This window comes from Buteo buteo, chromosome 4, assembly GCF_964188355.1.
Source record: "Buteo buteo chromosome 4, bButBut1.hap1.1, whole genome shotgun sequence".
NCBI classification, from domain to species: domain Eukaryota; kingdom Metazoa; phylum Chordata; class Aves; order Accipitriformes; family Accipitridae; genus Buteo; species Buteo buteo.
The window spans coordinates 13,307,246-13,322,377 of NC_134174.1; the positions used below are offsets into that span (position 1 = coordinate 13,307,246).

A 15,132-nucleotide genomic window follows, 5' to 3' on the forward strand; every position below is an offset into this window, starting at 1 on the left:
AAAAATCAGACACTGCTAACCTGAGGACCATATCCAGCAGCCAGCATGAGAAGTAGTCTTGCTGCCATGCCAGCCAAGGCCCCCCCCAAGTTGTTGCCTTGAAATCCAAGGTCATGATAATTTGTAAATAAAAAGGAATTAACTTACTCACTTTCCCAAAGGAACAGCATGATAGTTTGTAAATAAAAAGGAATTAACATGCTTGCCTTCCCCAAAGAACACCAACAACTCTGCTAAATTTGGATACCAGCATTCCTAAGACACTGTTCATGAAAAGAGAATTACTTTTCAAACTTTGTTCTTCACACTATCTCAAAAAAAAAAAAACCCAAAACCAAAGAACAATCATGCCCAAACAACAGGTGAAAAAAAAACATTGAACATCCCTAGATACCTGTTTGGGGAGGGGTTTTTGTTTGTTTGAGGAGTTTATCAGGCCAACAACAACAACAAAATATGAATCAGACCCTATGCTGGCTGCTGTGTATCACGCCCCGTTGATTATGAACACAGATGTACCAAACGTGATATATCATGACACATACAGACATTTGGCAGCATGTCCATACCTGCCTGGGTCTCCAAGTAAGATATCAGTTAGCAAAAAACAGATACTTTCTCAGGCCTCTGTATTTTGCCCACAAACCACGGTATCTGATTCCATTTCTGCCACTGCATATTTGTTCTTCCTTATAAAGCTCACACCCTTTATCACTTACCATCCCAAGCAGGGAGCTCTCACAGTTGCAGCTGCAGCATAGAGCATGCAGCGAGATCAGTTTTCAAATTCTGGTGGGAAGTAGGCTTGACTTAACCATCTTCACTTCCACAGTAAAAATGCCAATATCTGAAGGACAAACGAGCAAGGAAGTACCACAGAAAATAACTGTCTCCTGAGGAACACTTGTTTTGCCAGTGAATTGCACAATTGTCTGAAATAGTAGCAAAATGTGGAGTGTCAGGATTTCTATGATTTATTTCAGGTTCTGGGAAAAGAACATTGTGTGCAGTTGTTGCAACCGCTGTAGCCATTTCTGGAATCTATGCCCTCAGCCTTAAGGTCTGTGCAAATTTCCTAATTTCGTTACATAACTGGTTTCTGTTCATGGCTCCATTGGAAGTGACATGACACAATTTCAGTTACCTTACTTGCAAAAACAGGGGGGAGGACTCTGTACTGAGAAGTCCAGGATTCTACACCTCTCAATTTACTCCTGAGCCTGCTGCAGTGTTTATTAATTAGCAGAAAACTCCTTAAATTTAAACATATTCTACTGTTTAATGAAGTGGAAAAAATTCAAGCCCTTAAAGGGGACTATAATCAAGTTAATTTTGTTTCTTATCTTCTGTAAGAGATATTAGTGACAAAATTCCCATTAATCCAAATACAGTAATTGCTGCCAGCATGCTAGATCTACAAGCCATTTCTGAAAATGCTGCACCTTTTTAAAAAAATAAAAAGAAAACATAGTATATGATCAATCTCAAGTTCTGCTCTTTTAATTCCTTTTTTTTTTTGTACTGAATAATACACACATACATATCCCATTAAACATATTTACAATCTTACAATGAGAAATCCCTGAAGTAATTCACGTATACATGTGCTCTTAAAACTGTAACAACTTTATTAAGGAACAGAATTTCTATAAATATTATGTTTTTCATTTATATACACATTCTTCTTAAACACTCAAAGAAACCCAAAACCAACCCAAAATATAGCAGCCACCTTGAAATAAAATGCTATGCTCCTTTTCTCCTCCTTGCGATTCTAAACACAACAATAATTTCCTGGAACAATAAATCTTGCTCACTGAAAATACTAACTTGGTGTTTAGGAAGACATGTTTATCTGTCACCAGGCAATGCACAGCAGAGTTGTGGCTTCTCGATGAGTACAGTCAGGAAGTTGAAAACCACTCCTAAATGACCAAGTTTGCATCATGTTCTACAAATAGTTATCCAGCAAGTTTTTGAAGCAGCTGAGGCATGAAGCAGCTGAGCTGTCAGAAAGAGTTGCAGTCTCTTATAACAGCCACTGTTCTGTAGGAACACAGTAGCAAATGATGAGCTTATATTTTTTAAAAAGTCTCTGGAGCGGTCCAAGCAAGGAATTGTAGGGTAACAAGCCTTACATGTGTATCTGGCAAGCTCCTCAAAACTGTCATTAAAAATAGAACACCATTATACCTGAAAGACTATCTGATAGGGTCTAATCAGCAGTTTCTGCAAAGGAAGATCATGTCTTAGCCTATCAGTATTTCTGAACATGTCAAACTAACTGATAAACAAGAGCAAGTGATAAAACATATGTGGACTTTCAAAGAGCCTTTGGAAGGATGTCAAAGACTTCTAAATAGACTGCTATTTGTGAAAAGCAAACATTGCCATGGATCAAAAAGCAGCCAGAAAATTGAACAAAATTCTGAGGTCAACATTCTTCATTGCAATAGGCTAATTGGATAATAGAGATTAATAGCAGCACCCAGTCTGAATAAGATAGTCTATTTATTGCCTGCTCAGGTGCCTAGAAGCTCCTTGGACCACACGCAGCTGGTCTGCTAGCTCTTGCCATTCCGTGTCAGTCCAAGGCAAAGTGCACACAAATCCCTGTTCTCCTTCACGCAGAAGCATCCTAATCCCAAAACTAAACTCAAACTAAATCTTCCTAGTCTGCTTTCTTTATGTTCCACTAGCTTTCACGTACCTGACCACCCTGTAGTGACAGAGGTAGACGTTAAGGATCTTATTCAGTATGCACATGCCCCGGTGGCTAGCGCTTTCCGGAGGTTTGACATTAAAGCCACTCAGGATAAGAGCACCCAGAAATCACAACTTCCAACTTTCTGAGTACACTAACCATTAGACTTTTACAAGAAAGATGAACACAGACACTCATCACACCACTGCTTCATCAGGTGCTGACAGCTAACATCAGCTTACAAATAAATAGAGATGCCCCACATTCCTGCTCATTCCCAGAGCTCTTAAGAGGGAACTCCGAGCAGAAGAAATCACTCACTAAGGATACATAAGGTCCACACAAAGCCAACGGAGAAGGTCAGGGTGGACCAGGAAGGCTTCACAAGTGTTTTAACCACTCTAAACCAGTCTTACCACAGTCCAACCTCCTCCTCAGTCACCAGCTTCCATCCCTCTTCTTACCAGCATTAGAGCCCATCACACAGGGGACAGCTTCAAGGATCTGACTACCATTACTAAGTAAATGAGCGGTTTTCACCTGAATTAGCTCCACAGACCTATGGACTGCAGAGTAAGATGAGCACTAACGCCATTGCCAGTAGTGAGGCAGCTCTCACCGAAGGCAACTTGAACACTCTGGCTCTCTATCTGCAAGCCTTCAGAAGTACCATCAACAGAGTTAATCTGGACAATTAAGACTGTTTCCCCATGCCTCCTCCCACTATTTAGACCAGTAGCCTAGAGTTTTTACAAAGTACTTCCTAAGTTAAGTCATTAAATGGTGTGAACTGAGCCCTGCCCTAGTATTCCAAACCTCAAGCTTCTGTAAATAGGTCCAGCAGCGCCTATTTTTTATACACCAGAGAAGAAAAGAAAACCTGAAGTAGTAACATTTCCAGATGACAATTAATCTTACAATAGCAAAGCTTAAGATGATGGATCAACTTTAACAATGAATAGGCAACATCAACAGAATTTAGTATCAATAACGCACATGATACCTATAAGAGGTGTGGCGGGGGAGTGAACTACGTACACCACACAAAGCTTTAAAATCAGGTATCTCAAATCTGGAAAGGAAATTTGGGAGCTCAGCGAGCCCTTCCATTCAATATCCTATAGTAAGAAGAGCATAGAGACACCTGAATAAAAGAGGAATAACAAGGAAAACACTGCAGCACAGCTCTGTTGATAGGTTGTGCAATCAGACCTGAAATGCATGTATGTTATTTGAAGAAGAATATTAAAATACTGAGGGAGGTGTTCTGAGAAAGGCTATGAATTATCAACCACTTGAAAGACTCTCCTGTTGAGACAGGCAAGTATGAACAGAAAAATAAAGAACTAAAAATTATATGAGACTTTAAGAAATATAGAGAAAATATAGTTAAGAAAACAACCGCTTCCAGTAATACAGGGAACTTCATTCATTAACCAAGCTTAGAGGACAGCAAAGCCAAACTTTTAACAGAGAAATATTATCTTACAACACATAATTAGACTGTTAAACTCAGTACCATAGGAAGTCACTGAAGCCAAGAGTTCACTCAGATTCAAAAAGAAAGCAGCTATTTAAACACACAATAATAAGAAAACAATAAACACACAGCTGAGTGAATCTCAAGCTTCATGACCCAGGATGCAATAAAACGTCCAAAGAGATCACCGGGCTGTAGTTGGCCACACGAACTCTCTACCTAACCCAAACCCACAATGGCCAGCAGCAAATACCAAGGAAGGAGTATGAGCAACATGGCAAGCATAGAACAAACTGTCCCTTAAGACAGCTGAACATGAAGAGCGTTTAGCTGCCAGGCTGGCATCTGCCAACCACCTAACCCCCAAAAGCATCTGGCGCTGGCCAACTTCCAAAATGCAAGGCTTGCATGACTTCATATTTGATGCTATATTGCTTTCATTTCTTCTCCCACTTTGCAGTTGTATTTTATTTTTTAAGAACAAGAACCACAAATGTATTTGCAAACAGAAGTTCAGTCCAATGCTTGGACTCATTCCAGGAAGCCATCCAGTCTCTCTGGAGTACGTCTACCAAGACCACCTCAACTGAACAAAGAATTAAATACTGAACACTACATGTTTCACAGAGTATTCCCAGCAGAAGTGAATTTGGAAAAAAAATACCCTTTACACATTTAAATTAAGAAACAAGAAAATAGCTCTATGAACTCTCTGATATCTTCCCCCCAACTAAAAAAAACCCACAAACATAAGCTGTATTTCCAAATGTCTTGACAACATAATGAGTATCTCTATATATGTATACATGTTTGCTCTAGCTTTGAAGCTGGCCCTGCTTTCAGAGGGGGCTGGACCATATAGATGACTTCCAGTGACCCCTTTCAACCTATTGGACCAGATAGATGACTTCCAGTGACCCCTTTCAACCTAAACTATTCTACGATTACATGTAGAGCATACCCAACCATTACACAGTAATATGTTACAGCCCTAATTACTATTAACTCTTTTTTCCCCCCTATAGGCAATTTATTAAGCTCTTTGTATTCACCTTACAAATTTGAATATAATTTCTTCAAGTAGTTAACTGTTTCCTCTGTACCCAGCAAGAAGCACCTTTATGAATAACAGCACAGTAAACTCAAGGGAGAAAACATGCTATTTAAAGCTTTCAAAGCCTTTTATTTTTCACACCACTACATAGGTTAGGGTAAGTAGTGGTCAACAGTCCTTGAACAGTGAGAAGGAGCAGTACCTCTGACAGAGGTATCCTAAAAGAGTTTTGTTTTGTTTCCTTTGTAAAACAAAAAAACATTACAGAAAAAAACAGGCCTACCTTGTTGTGTGGGCAGGAGCAATTAAGTCTACCTGTTTTTATCAGCGTACCATGGCTCCCTATTGTCCTTCTCCACCTTACCCAACACTTTTTTCCTGCCCCCCACCCATATTACCAACTGCCCCAACTATCTGGCTGGGCCAGCAGTAGTACGCACCACGATGGCTCAGAGCTTAGCATGTAGATTGGCTAGCAGTTGCTCTCTTTCTGCAGAAAGAAGGGACTCAATTATAACTGCTTTTCTTCAGGTAGGAATATTAATTTGGGTCACTACCCGTCAAAAGTTTTATAAAAATTTGTCACTGTGTAGGTACTTAACGTCTTTCAGTTGCCATTAAATTTGGTTTCGTCATCTGTCTGACTAAAGAAGTTACTCAAACAGAAGACGATGGACAAAGAAAGTAATTGTACAAGCTTTGTGTCCCTAGTAAGCCTAGCTAAAAATTCACATAAACGGTTCGTGATGAATCCGTAGAGCATGCTGTTTATTATGAAAAGAACTTCCTCACAGACAAAAAAAAAAACAAAAAACAAAAAACAAACCAACCCTGTGACTGTCATCACTCTCACTCACAGGAGTCCTGAGAAAAGGAAAAAAAAAGTTTTTATTTCTTTAACAAAATTTCTACTATAAACAAGTAGAAGATAAGATATTTAGAAAAAGCCTGGGAAGACAGTATATGTAACTTTGGAGAACTGGGAAAGAAATTATGTCCACTGCTTTCCAGTGACCCCTGCCAGCTATGACAGGAACAGCATTGTTCAACTCCAAGAGCCGCTCCACCCTTCGCTGCCTGGTTAACCACCTCAAAGAAAGTTGACTGGAAGTCTTCTTAACGCACCTATGCCTCCGTTCTAATACAACATCAATACCCTGTTTCCTATTTCAAAGCCTACATGATTTTGAGTTGTCCCAGAATTCACACCAATATTAGGCAGCTATGGATACAGCTGGGACCAACTTTTTGAGTCAAGCTGAGCTAACTCTGCTTTGGGAGAAATCCAGTACAATCAAAATACTTGAAATGCTCCATGGAGCTCCCAACAATTACTGACAATTTATTTGTATGTCACATTCCACACAATACACGAGGAAAAAATTCTACTACAAGCACTGAATTAAACTAACTAGGTTTCCAAATTCTTTTTTCAGATGACTCAGGCTCGTGTTTTATCCTTTATAATATTTATATCCAGAATAAAAACATACATTGGCAGCAAAACATAGCAACAGAAAATCCAACTGCAAAACATTCCACTTCAAACAGGGATCAGGATCTTAAACGCACCACGTTCCAAGTGCCACTCTCAACCTTCACCTTCAGAAGTGAAAATTGTTTGCAAATATTGTGAAGTAGAGCTCTGGGCGGGGCAGGGGGCACGAAGAAGTCAAAACTGACGGAATTATGGATGTGCGTACATACATCGGTTCATAAACACCTTACTGGAACAAAAATAAGACTTCCAAGAAAAGGATTATACTTTCCAGGGAGTCACAAATAAAGAGGCAAATCAAAGAAGATCACCAAAACCTTCAGAGCTACAGAAATAGCCAAATACATATAGCTATTTATAGATTATTTATTATAGAGATTTATGCACAGAACACTTTTAGCCTCTAAGCCCAGGAAAACAAAAACCTCTCATGCCAAGCACTAACGTATATAACAGAAATATATCCTTCTACCACTCAGTGACCACTCTAAGTACAGCTAAAGATACCTGGATTCACTTACTAGGATTAACAGGTTATTTCGAGTGATGCACTTCTCCTTGATAAAACAGATACCACCATCTGTTTAACAGCATCAACAGGAAGATATAAGCGGGCAAATTACTGATGACACACTGTATTTAGTCTCATTCCTATTAGAGAACTCATGTGTCAAAATTGTAAAACCAGCTGTATTTTCTGTAGGAATGTTTCATTGCAAAGATTTTCAGAACGTTAATTAAAGTACTTTCAACAAGTCAGGTTTTCCAATTAATTACTTTTTCCAGTTAATTATACAACGGATGGATAAGACACTGGCAAATTTGGAACAAAACGCAAGACTCGGCAGTATTGCTTTTCAAGTAACCAACAACATGTAAAAGCAATAAAAGACAAAATACCAAGTGCAGAGCTTGAGAATGTGGACTAAACCATCAATGAATCCGATACACCTGAGTCACATGCACTCGGGGAGTACGTACGAAAAACAAAAGTAAAAGCAGCAAACACCTGGATAGTTCTACTGCTGCATAATCATTCTCCCTCACTGCTCTCTCCTTTGTTTCTCACAGAAAAGACAGCAAATAGAACACCAGGGAAGTGAAGATGACGGGATGAATTTTAACTCATGGGAAGTAGCCTAACATTTAGATTCCCCAACTGAAAACCAAGGACAACACATACGCTGTAGACTGGTTGTCACTGGATTAGGGTGGAAAGGGGGAAAAAAACGGGATGAGGAATAAGAAAGCAAGCGCCAAAAGAAGAGGAAGGCATGTAAAATACAAGAAAACAGAAGGAGACGAGGTCAGAGATGAAGGTGAGGATGCCGAAACGTAGGACCTTCAAAGGAAAGGAGAAAAAAAGTCACAAGCACTACAGCAGCTCAAGATGCCTTAAAGCAACTTACCATGGAAAAGGTGCATTACAGCACAAGTCAGACTTAACAAGCAGGAGGAGTAACGCGCACGCAAGCGGCCAGCAGCTCGAGCCTTGAACGCGCAACTGACCGCCCACCGCCCACCACAAACTTCGCCATGGGAGGCCAACCAGCCCGCAGGCTCGCCAGGACGGCGCGGCGCGGCCCCCCCCGCAACGGCTGGAGCAGCCCGCACCTGATGCGGGTACGCGGCGGGGCGGGAAGGGCCCGCTCAGCGGCCGCCCCCGGGCCCCCACCGCCCCGGCAGGAAGGGCCCCGGGGGGGGGGGGGGGGGGGGCCGCCTCGCCGCGGACACCCGCGCCCGCTCCCGCCTGAGGGGGACCTCGGCGCCGCGGAGGCCCCGGGCCTCCCGCCCTTCCCCCGGCCGGCCCGGCGGAGGGGCGGGAGGCCCCCGGGCCGGCAGAGGACCCGCTCCCGCCGCCCGGGCAGGGGCGAGGGGAGCCGCGGCAGACGGCTCCGCCGCGCGCCCGCCGGGGATGCGCCAACCGCCCCGCCGCCCCTCACCGAGCGGGCGCCCCCGCCTCGCCCCGGCCGCGGCTCCGAAGCCGAAGACCCGCCCCGGCCGCCCCCGCCGAGCCGGTCGGCCCCCTCCCCAGCCGCGCGGGGAACTTGGCGCCCCGCTTCTCCCCCTCCCGCCGGGGCGGGGATGCCTCCGCGCCGGCTCCCGCTCCCCCCCCCCCCAGCCGCTGACCGAGGCGGGGTCCCGACCTTACCGGTCGCCCGGTGCCGCGGCGAGGCGGCGGAGCGGGCCAGCGCGCGCCGCAGACAACAGCAGCGAGGGGAGCGCGAGGCGGCGGGCGGGCGGGCGCGCGCGAGGCAACAGCTGGGGGGGGTGGGAGGAGGAGAAGGAGACGCGCGCCCGAGCGGCGGCAGCAACAGCGCGCCACCCGAGAGGGCGCGCGCTGCCGAGGCGGGGGCGGGGCTAGGCGCAGGTCGGTAGCCGACAGCGCCCCCCCCTCCGCTTGCGAGGGTGGGGCCGGGGCGTGACTGGCGGCGGCGCTGCCCAACGAGAGCGGGAGGGAGGTGGGGCTGTGTTTGACGGACGGCTCTCCGGGCAGAGGCGGGGCCGGTATGACAGACAGCCTCCTGCACGAATTGGCGGCAAAGAGAAAGGGTGGGGGGCGGGCTCAAGGCTGAACGGCTGCCGGCCGTGAGGGGGCTGGCTGACCCTGATGGGCGTCTCCACGACTGAGTAGCTGCGTGGGGGGGGGGGAAGGCGGGGATTAACTTGAGCGACACCGCCGCTACCTAATGAGAGCGCGGCGCGGTAGGACGTGCGTCCCCGCTGCCCAATAGCCAGCCAGGCCCGGGGCGGCGGGTAAGGAAGGCGGTGGGTTTCTCTGCGGCGCAGCGGGCGAGGAGAGCCCGGCCGCCCCCCTTACCTGCGCGCTGGCCCCGCGTAGCCGGGCAGGAGGGGGGATGCGCCGAGACCCTGCGCGGGGAAGCGGCGGCGGGTCCGTGCGAGGGCGGCAGCGGCGCTAGGGCGGCCCGGGCCCGTCAGGTAGCGGGGGAGAGAAGGGGGCTTCCAGCTCGGGTTGCCGCGTCGCGCCCGTTCTTCCTCAGGCGGACGGGGGGAGGCCTCCGCCGTGGCCGGGGAAGGGGGGGGCCTCTCGCGGGCAGCCTCAGGAGAAGGCCGGGGGAGGGCGGGGGACCGGCGAGGAAGGCTGGAGCGGGGGAGGCCGGGCGGCCCGGGGTCAGCCGTGGGGGCTGAGGAAGGGCGGGAGAGGGAGACGGGCGGCCTGTCCCCCCGCCTGCGGGGGGGGCCCCGGGCCTGGCCCTGCCCCTGCTCGTCCGGCCGCTGCCGGAGCCGCAGCCCCGCGGGGGTCGGCCCGGGGCGGCGAGCGGTAGGCGACCCGCGGTGGAGGGTAGCGACCGTGCCCGGGCAAGGCTGGGTCGGGCCTGTGCTGGAAACAGTCGGTCTTCTCCGGAGGACCGCGAGGGAGGGGCTGTCGAACTGCCGTCGCAGGCTCGGCTTAGCCCGGCACCCTCGGCCGGTTTCCTCCTTCTGGTCCTCTGCATAATTTCTAAAGGGGGGGTGGGGGGGGCTGTCAGCCAGATTCAGCACTCGGGAGTCCCTGTTCCGCTGAAAAAACAGTAAAACAAGCACTCCGGTCAAGGGGGTGTTGTAGTTTGACGTTATTTGCACTTTTAAATCTACATAGGCTACCTCAACTAAGAACGCACCAGTCGCAAGAGGACTTGTGAATACCTAACCTGTGTTCCCATCAGACTAGTTCACGTGTGGTTTTGAAATGGGGCTACTGCAACGTTTCTTTCTCGGCGTTAAAGTACTCATACCTACTGAATCGGCTTTAAAATGGCATTTAATCAAGCTGGAGTTCTATTTAATTTGGTTTCAGTGTATTACAATTTTCTGAACTTTGTTAGGCAATGTTCAGGGTTCAAATTTATAGACCTATGTTATCGCTAATATTTAGCTGAACGTGTAAGTTTCTCTCCTCTTTATTTTTCTCCATCTAAACAGGATATAATTAGCTATCATAATATTCTAATTATGTAGATCATCCCACCAAGGTCAGCAATGCTACTGAGATAGTGTTTCTCACTACTGAAAATTTTCACTTCCTACTAATTACACGAGTCCTATAAAGAGTCGAGAGCTTTTTTATTTTTACACCCCACATTTGGCATTCCTTCTGGTGAACTAGCTCTTCTGTGAAAACAGACTTGCACCATATCTGCATCCTTTTTCCAGTGTTAACCATCTTGCTGTGATAGCTGTCCTCTCGCTAAGCATCTGCTGATCATCTCCTTTTTTTCCTAATGAGAGATGGTTAGGTGCTCCATGTAATCAAACCCTTCCTCATTATGTCAGCTGTGTATCCCCAGCTGTCAGTCTTGCAAATTTGGTAGCTTCCTTTACTTGGACTATAGGATAAGATCTCAAAAGTACGCTTGGATTTTCTTCAGTTTTCATCAAAAAAAGCCTTTAAAATTGAATGGAGCCTTGCAGTACTGTCCAATCTTGCAGTTACATCTCTTAATTAGATTGAAGAAAGGCAGCATAACGCCCCATGCTGACTCTTCTGCCTGTGCTTTTTAAATTGTTACAAAGGGTTCTGAACACTTAGGAAAACTGAAAAATCTTTTCATCAGGTGAGCAACCTTCAAATTGAGTAGCCCCATCTAATACACCTTCAGCAGCTTTCTATTTCCTCCAGAGACAGTTGATAGCGCCTTCTCTGAGTATCTGATAACCTGATACTTCTAACAGTGTTGAATTCCTTTTTTCCTTTCAGGCCCAAGTTTCCAGTCTGTTCCTTTGGTTTCCACTTTCTCGGGGTTGCTAATGAGAGATTCTCCTTCTTGTAGTATCTGTAGCATTGATTTCTAGAACTAGTTTTCAAAAAGGTTCTCATGAAAGGAATGTCGAAACTCTGTTTCAGATCACTACTCTCTTCACTTTAGCCACAGACTTGCACTTGAGAATATTGGGAATGTTTTCAAAAGACTGGAAATACTTCAGGCAGGTCATAGTAATTGTCCTGTAATCCTCTGCACCTGCCAGCTGGTTTAGGTATGTTTACAAGAAAAGAGGAGTGCTATCTAAACCTCCTCCAATTTTTTGTCTACTTGCTTAGCAATTAACTAACTCTTATGTTGAGTGTCACTGCTAAGCCTCACCCCTTCCCTAAGGAGGGGTTCTCGGTCCCACCCTGCCAGTAACTGGCATTCACCAGACTCTTCAGTGATCTGAGCAGAACTGAGACAGGAAAAAGCAAACTACAAAAATCTTATTTTAAACTATTTTTTTGCTATTTCAGCTCAAGGAACTGGCCTGCTCTGGGTCACACAAGTGTCAGCCCTAACACAAGGGAGGGGGATGCACTGACAGTAACTCCAATTTAGATTATTTGGGGCTAAACTGGATCTTTTCCTTAAGAGAAGTCCCACTACTATCCACTAAATCAAATGCAGTGAAATTTCAAACCCAGACTGAACAAAAAAGTAGGTCTGTTGAACTGTGTATCAGCAGACACAGATTTAAATTGTAGGATAATTTTAGTGTGTACAAAATTGTTATCCACTAGCTCTAATGTAGCTGGTCATCTCCTAACCAGTTAAGCCAGCAGCTTTTACCTCCCTCCTTCTGGTTCCAATACTTATCTGAGCACACAGTTGGTTCAACTTGCTAATCTAGCAAAAAACTAACTCAGTTAAAAAGGTGCTAATAGACTTCTGCTTGTTCAGTGAGGGCTTAATTGGGTGATAGTGTGAGCATCAGTAATAACAGAGCAAGCAGTAACAGCTTGTGGCCAGGTGGACTGAGGGGGAAGAGGGGAAGCAGGTCTTGTCTTTCCCTTCTGGTGGCAAGGATTAGGTGCTTCAGAACACATCATCTCACCTTCAGTAATTTAAATACTTCTCTAATCTGGAACAAATCAAAGCTCAGTTACTTCTTTCAAGTGAAAGAATATCAGTGTTCTAAAGGGAATTATCAAACTTCTAAAAATCTCAAATTTTTAAAACAATTAAGAAACCTATTCAGCACCGTTTCCACTGGTGTATACATTAATTATCCATCTTTGTAGTATGAAATCTTGAGGAAGATCATAGTTCTTCTCACCCCTGCTTTTTATACTTGCAGTGAAAAGCTTCTGGCAGATGCAGTGGTAAAAGCCTTTCAGTTAGGAGTATAAAAACTAACTTTTATGACTGTAGTGTCAGATGCACTTGTCCTTGTTTTTTCTTTTGCCATGACTACATAGAAATTTAAATATACTACCAAGCCAATAAAACTAAATAATGTTCCTGTCAGCCAGTGTCTGTGTACTTTAGATACCTGCCAGAAAGCAAATATTATCTGTAGCTTTTTGTAGTTTTAAGATGCTGCTTGACAGAAACTGGTAGTAGGGCTTACTGGCTTGGTTTCAGCTGCAGTTCTGCAGGCAACAGGATCTTTCAGGTGGCTTGTTACTCATGCTTGTTGGTTAGTTTACATTTTACTGATTATTTTGTTATAGGGAGGGAATTGTTAGGTTCAGTTTCAAGTGTTGAACTACAAGTGCCTCAGTGCTGGAGGAAAATGGATCTAAACCTATTCCTAACATACAAAAATCCCTAAATGAGTTTGACAGCTACTGTAGGATTAAAGCACAATTTGTTTCACAGAACAAGTTTAGATTAAAGCAGTTTACACAGCTGACTTAAGGCACCTAAATTTAATGGTGGGCAGGACCAAAACAGAGTGCTTCATTGAGAATGGTGGTTATAAAAGAAATGCAAGGAAGCAGTATGTAGGTGAGGTTAGAAGGGGTGGGAAAGCAAGAACAAGAAATTAGTCACCTTTAAGGAATATGCCTAATGGTTGTGTAGTGACATCTTTTGATGCCTTCCCCCCCCCTTTTGTTTTGTTAGGTTGTTGCTGACAGTGAAAGACTTCCTCTCAAAGCTGTTTAAATGAGAATGTCCCTGGCGCAAAGAGTACTACTGACATGGCTTTTTACATTACTCTTCCTGATCATGCTGGTGCTGAAGTTGGATGAGAAAGCACCGTGGAACTGGTTCCTCATTTTTATTCCAGTCTGGATATTTGATACTATCCTTCTAGTTATGTTAATTGTGAAAATGGCTGGACGTTGCAAGTCTGGCTTTGACCCTCGCAATGGCTCCCAAAACATCAAGAAAAAAGCCTGGTATCTCATTGCAATGCTACTTAAATTAGCCTTCTGCCTTGCCCTCTGTGCTAAACTGCAACGATTTACTACGATGAAACTAGCCTATGTATTTATCCCTTTATGGGCCTTGCTTATTGGGGGTATGGTTGAACTGGGATATAATATCTTCTATGTACGAAGAGACTAAGCTATCATATGTGGCTTTCAGCACTGAGATTGGTACCAAATTACTGGATTATTATAGTTTTGCCACAAACTTGTTCTCCAAATTAGAATGCCAAATAAGAAATCAATCAAGCTGGAGACTCTATCTATAGCAGGCTGAAGACGGAAAGTAGACTTGTTCCACTCTTTTATTTTAAAACTGTCACATATGTTCTTGTAAATAAAAGTATTTGTTCAATGCAAGCTGTTCTAATATGATTATTATTATTTGTTACATGAAATAAGATACAGGCTCTTCATGTGCAGGTACAAGATCTTCTGAAAGGAACCACAAATGTTCTACCCCAGAGTATTCAGCACATTGGGTAATCCTTAGAAAGACGACTTAAGTTATCTAATACTTTGTGACAGTGAGAATCCACTTCCAGTCGGAAAGACTAAAAATAAGCACTTTTTTTTTAAGCTGCTGAAACAGACAATAACCAGTATGTTGACCTAGGGGGAAAGAAGTTAGTAGCTGAACTGTGCCAGTAGTCCAAGATCCAGAGAAGAGGGAGACTGGTGATTACCCTTCCAAGTAAGAAATGACCAGTGCTGTAAAAGACTGAAGCTATGGGGTGAGTTCTGCAATACATCTGTACCTGCAGGAAGTGGTACTTTAACAAGGAAGATTTTTTTTAATGCCCTAGTATATTAAAGCTCTAGGGGTGAAGCCCTGGCTTTACTGAGTACCAGCCAACTGAGATGCTAGTAAATGAACTTTTTCAAGTAACAAATGCAATGAATGGGACTTCTGGGAAGAGCTGGAACTGTAAGCGTATTTTGTGGACTGAAAGTGCTCTTCCAGGAGCTACGATACAACCAAGTCCAAATGTAAAAGTTGTCTAGGACATTATTAACATGCATGCTGAAGATGCTGATCTGTTTACAGTTCCTAGGGACAAAAGAGTGTCTAGTGAATGAAAACAGCCCTGGAAAAACAGCTTAAGGTCAGAGGAGATGACTATGTCAAAATGTCTCACATAAAATTTTAATGATGTACAATCAACTGTACTTGTCAGTAAAAAAAAAATCTGAAGTGTTTGGGTTTACTCTTGCTGTTCAATCAGACAGATGTAGGCATAAATACATGGGAAGCATATTGTTAAAGACT

At 44.6% G+C, this 15,132-nt stretch overlaps 2 protein-coding genes across 6 annotated transcripts in view; one reads left to right on the plus strand and one right to left on the minus strand.

The window, feature by feature from the left end:
• The window catches only part of PHTF2 (putative homeodomain transcription factor 2), a 70,730-nt gene extending 61,731 nt beyond the window's left edge, over nt 1-8,999 (minus strand). For 4 of the 5 annotated variants that reach the window (XM_075024754.1, XM_075024756.1, XM_075024753.1 and 1 more), the window contains exon 1: nt 8,889-8,999. The gene's annotated coding sequence lies outside the window, so the exon portion shown is untranslated. Of the gene's footprint in view, nt 1-8,145; nt 8,326-8,888 lie in introns of those variants that run through there. The other variant, XM_075024755.1, reaches the window with a different exon arrangement.
• Nucleotides 9,000-9,475: 476 nt separating this feature from the next.
• Nucleotides 9,476-14,222, plus strand: TMEM60 (transmembrane protein 60). Its single transcript, XM_075024766.1, has 2 exons — nt 9,476-9,676; nt 13,555-14,222. Exon 2 carries the CDS (start codon nt 13,597-13,599, stop codon nt 13,999-14,001), a length of 405 nt encoding a protein of 134 aa, XP_074880867.1. The 5' UTR covers nt 9,476-9,676; nt 13,555-13,596; the 3' UTR covers nt 14,002-14,222.
• The last annotated feature ends 910 nt before the right edge of the window (nt 14,223-15,132 follow it).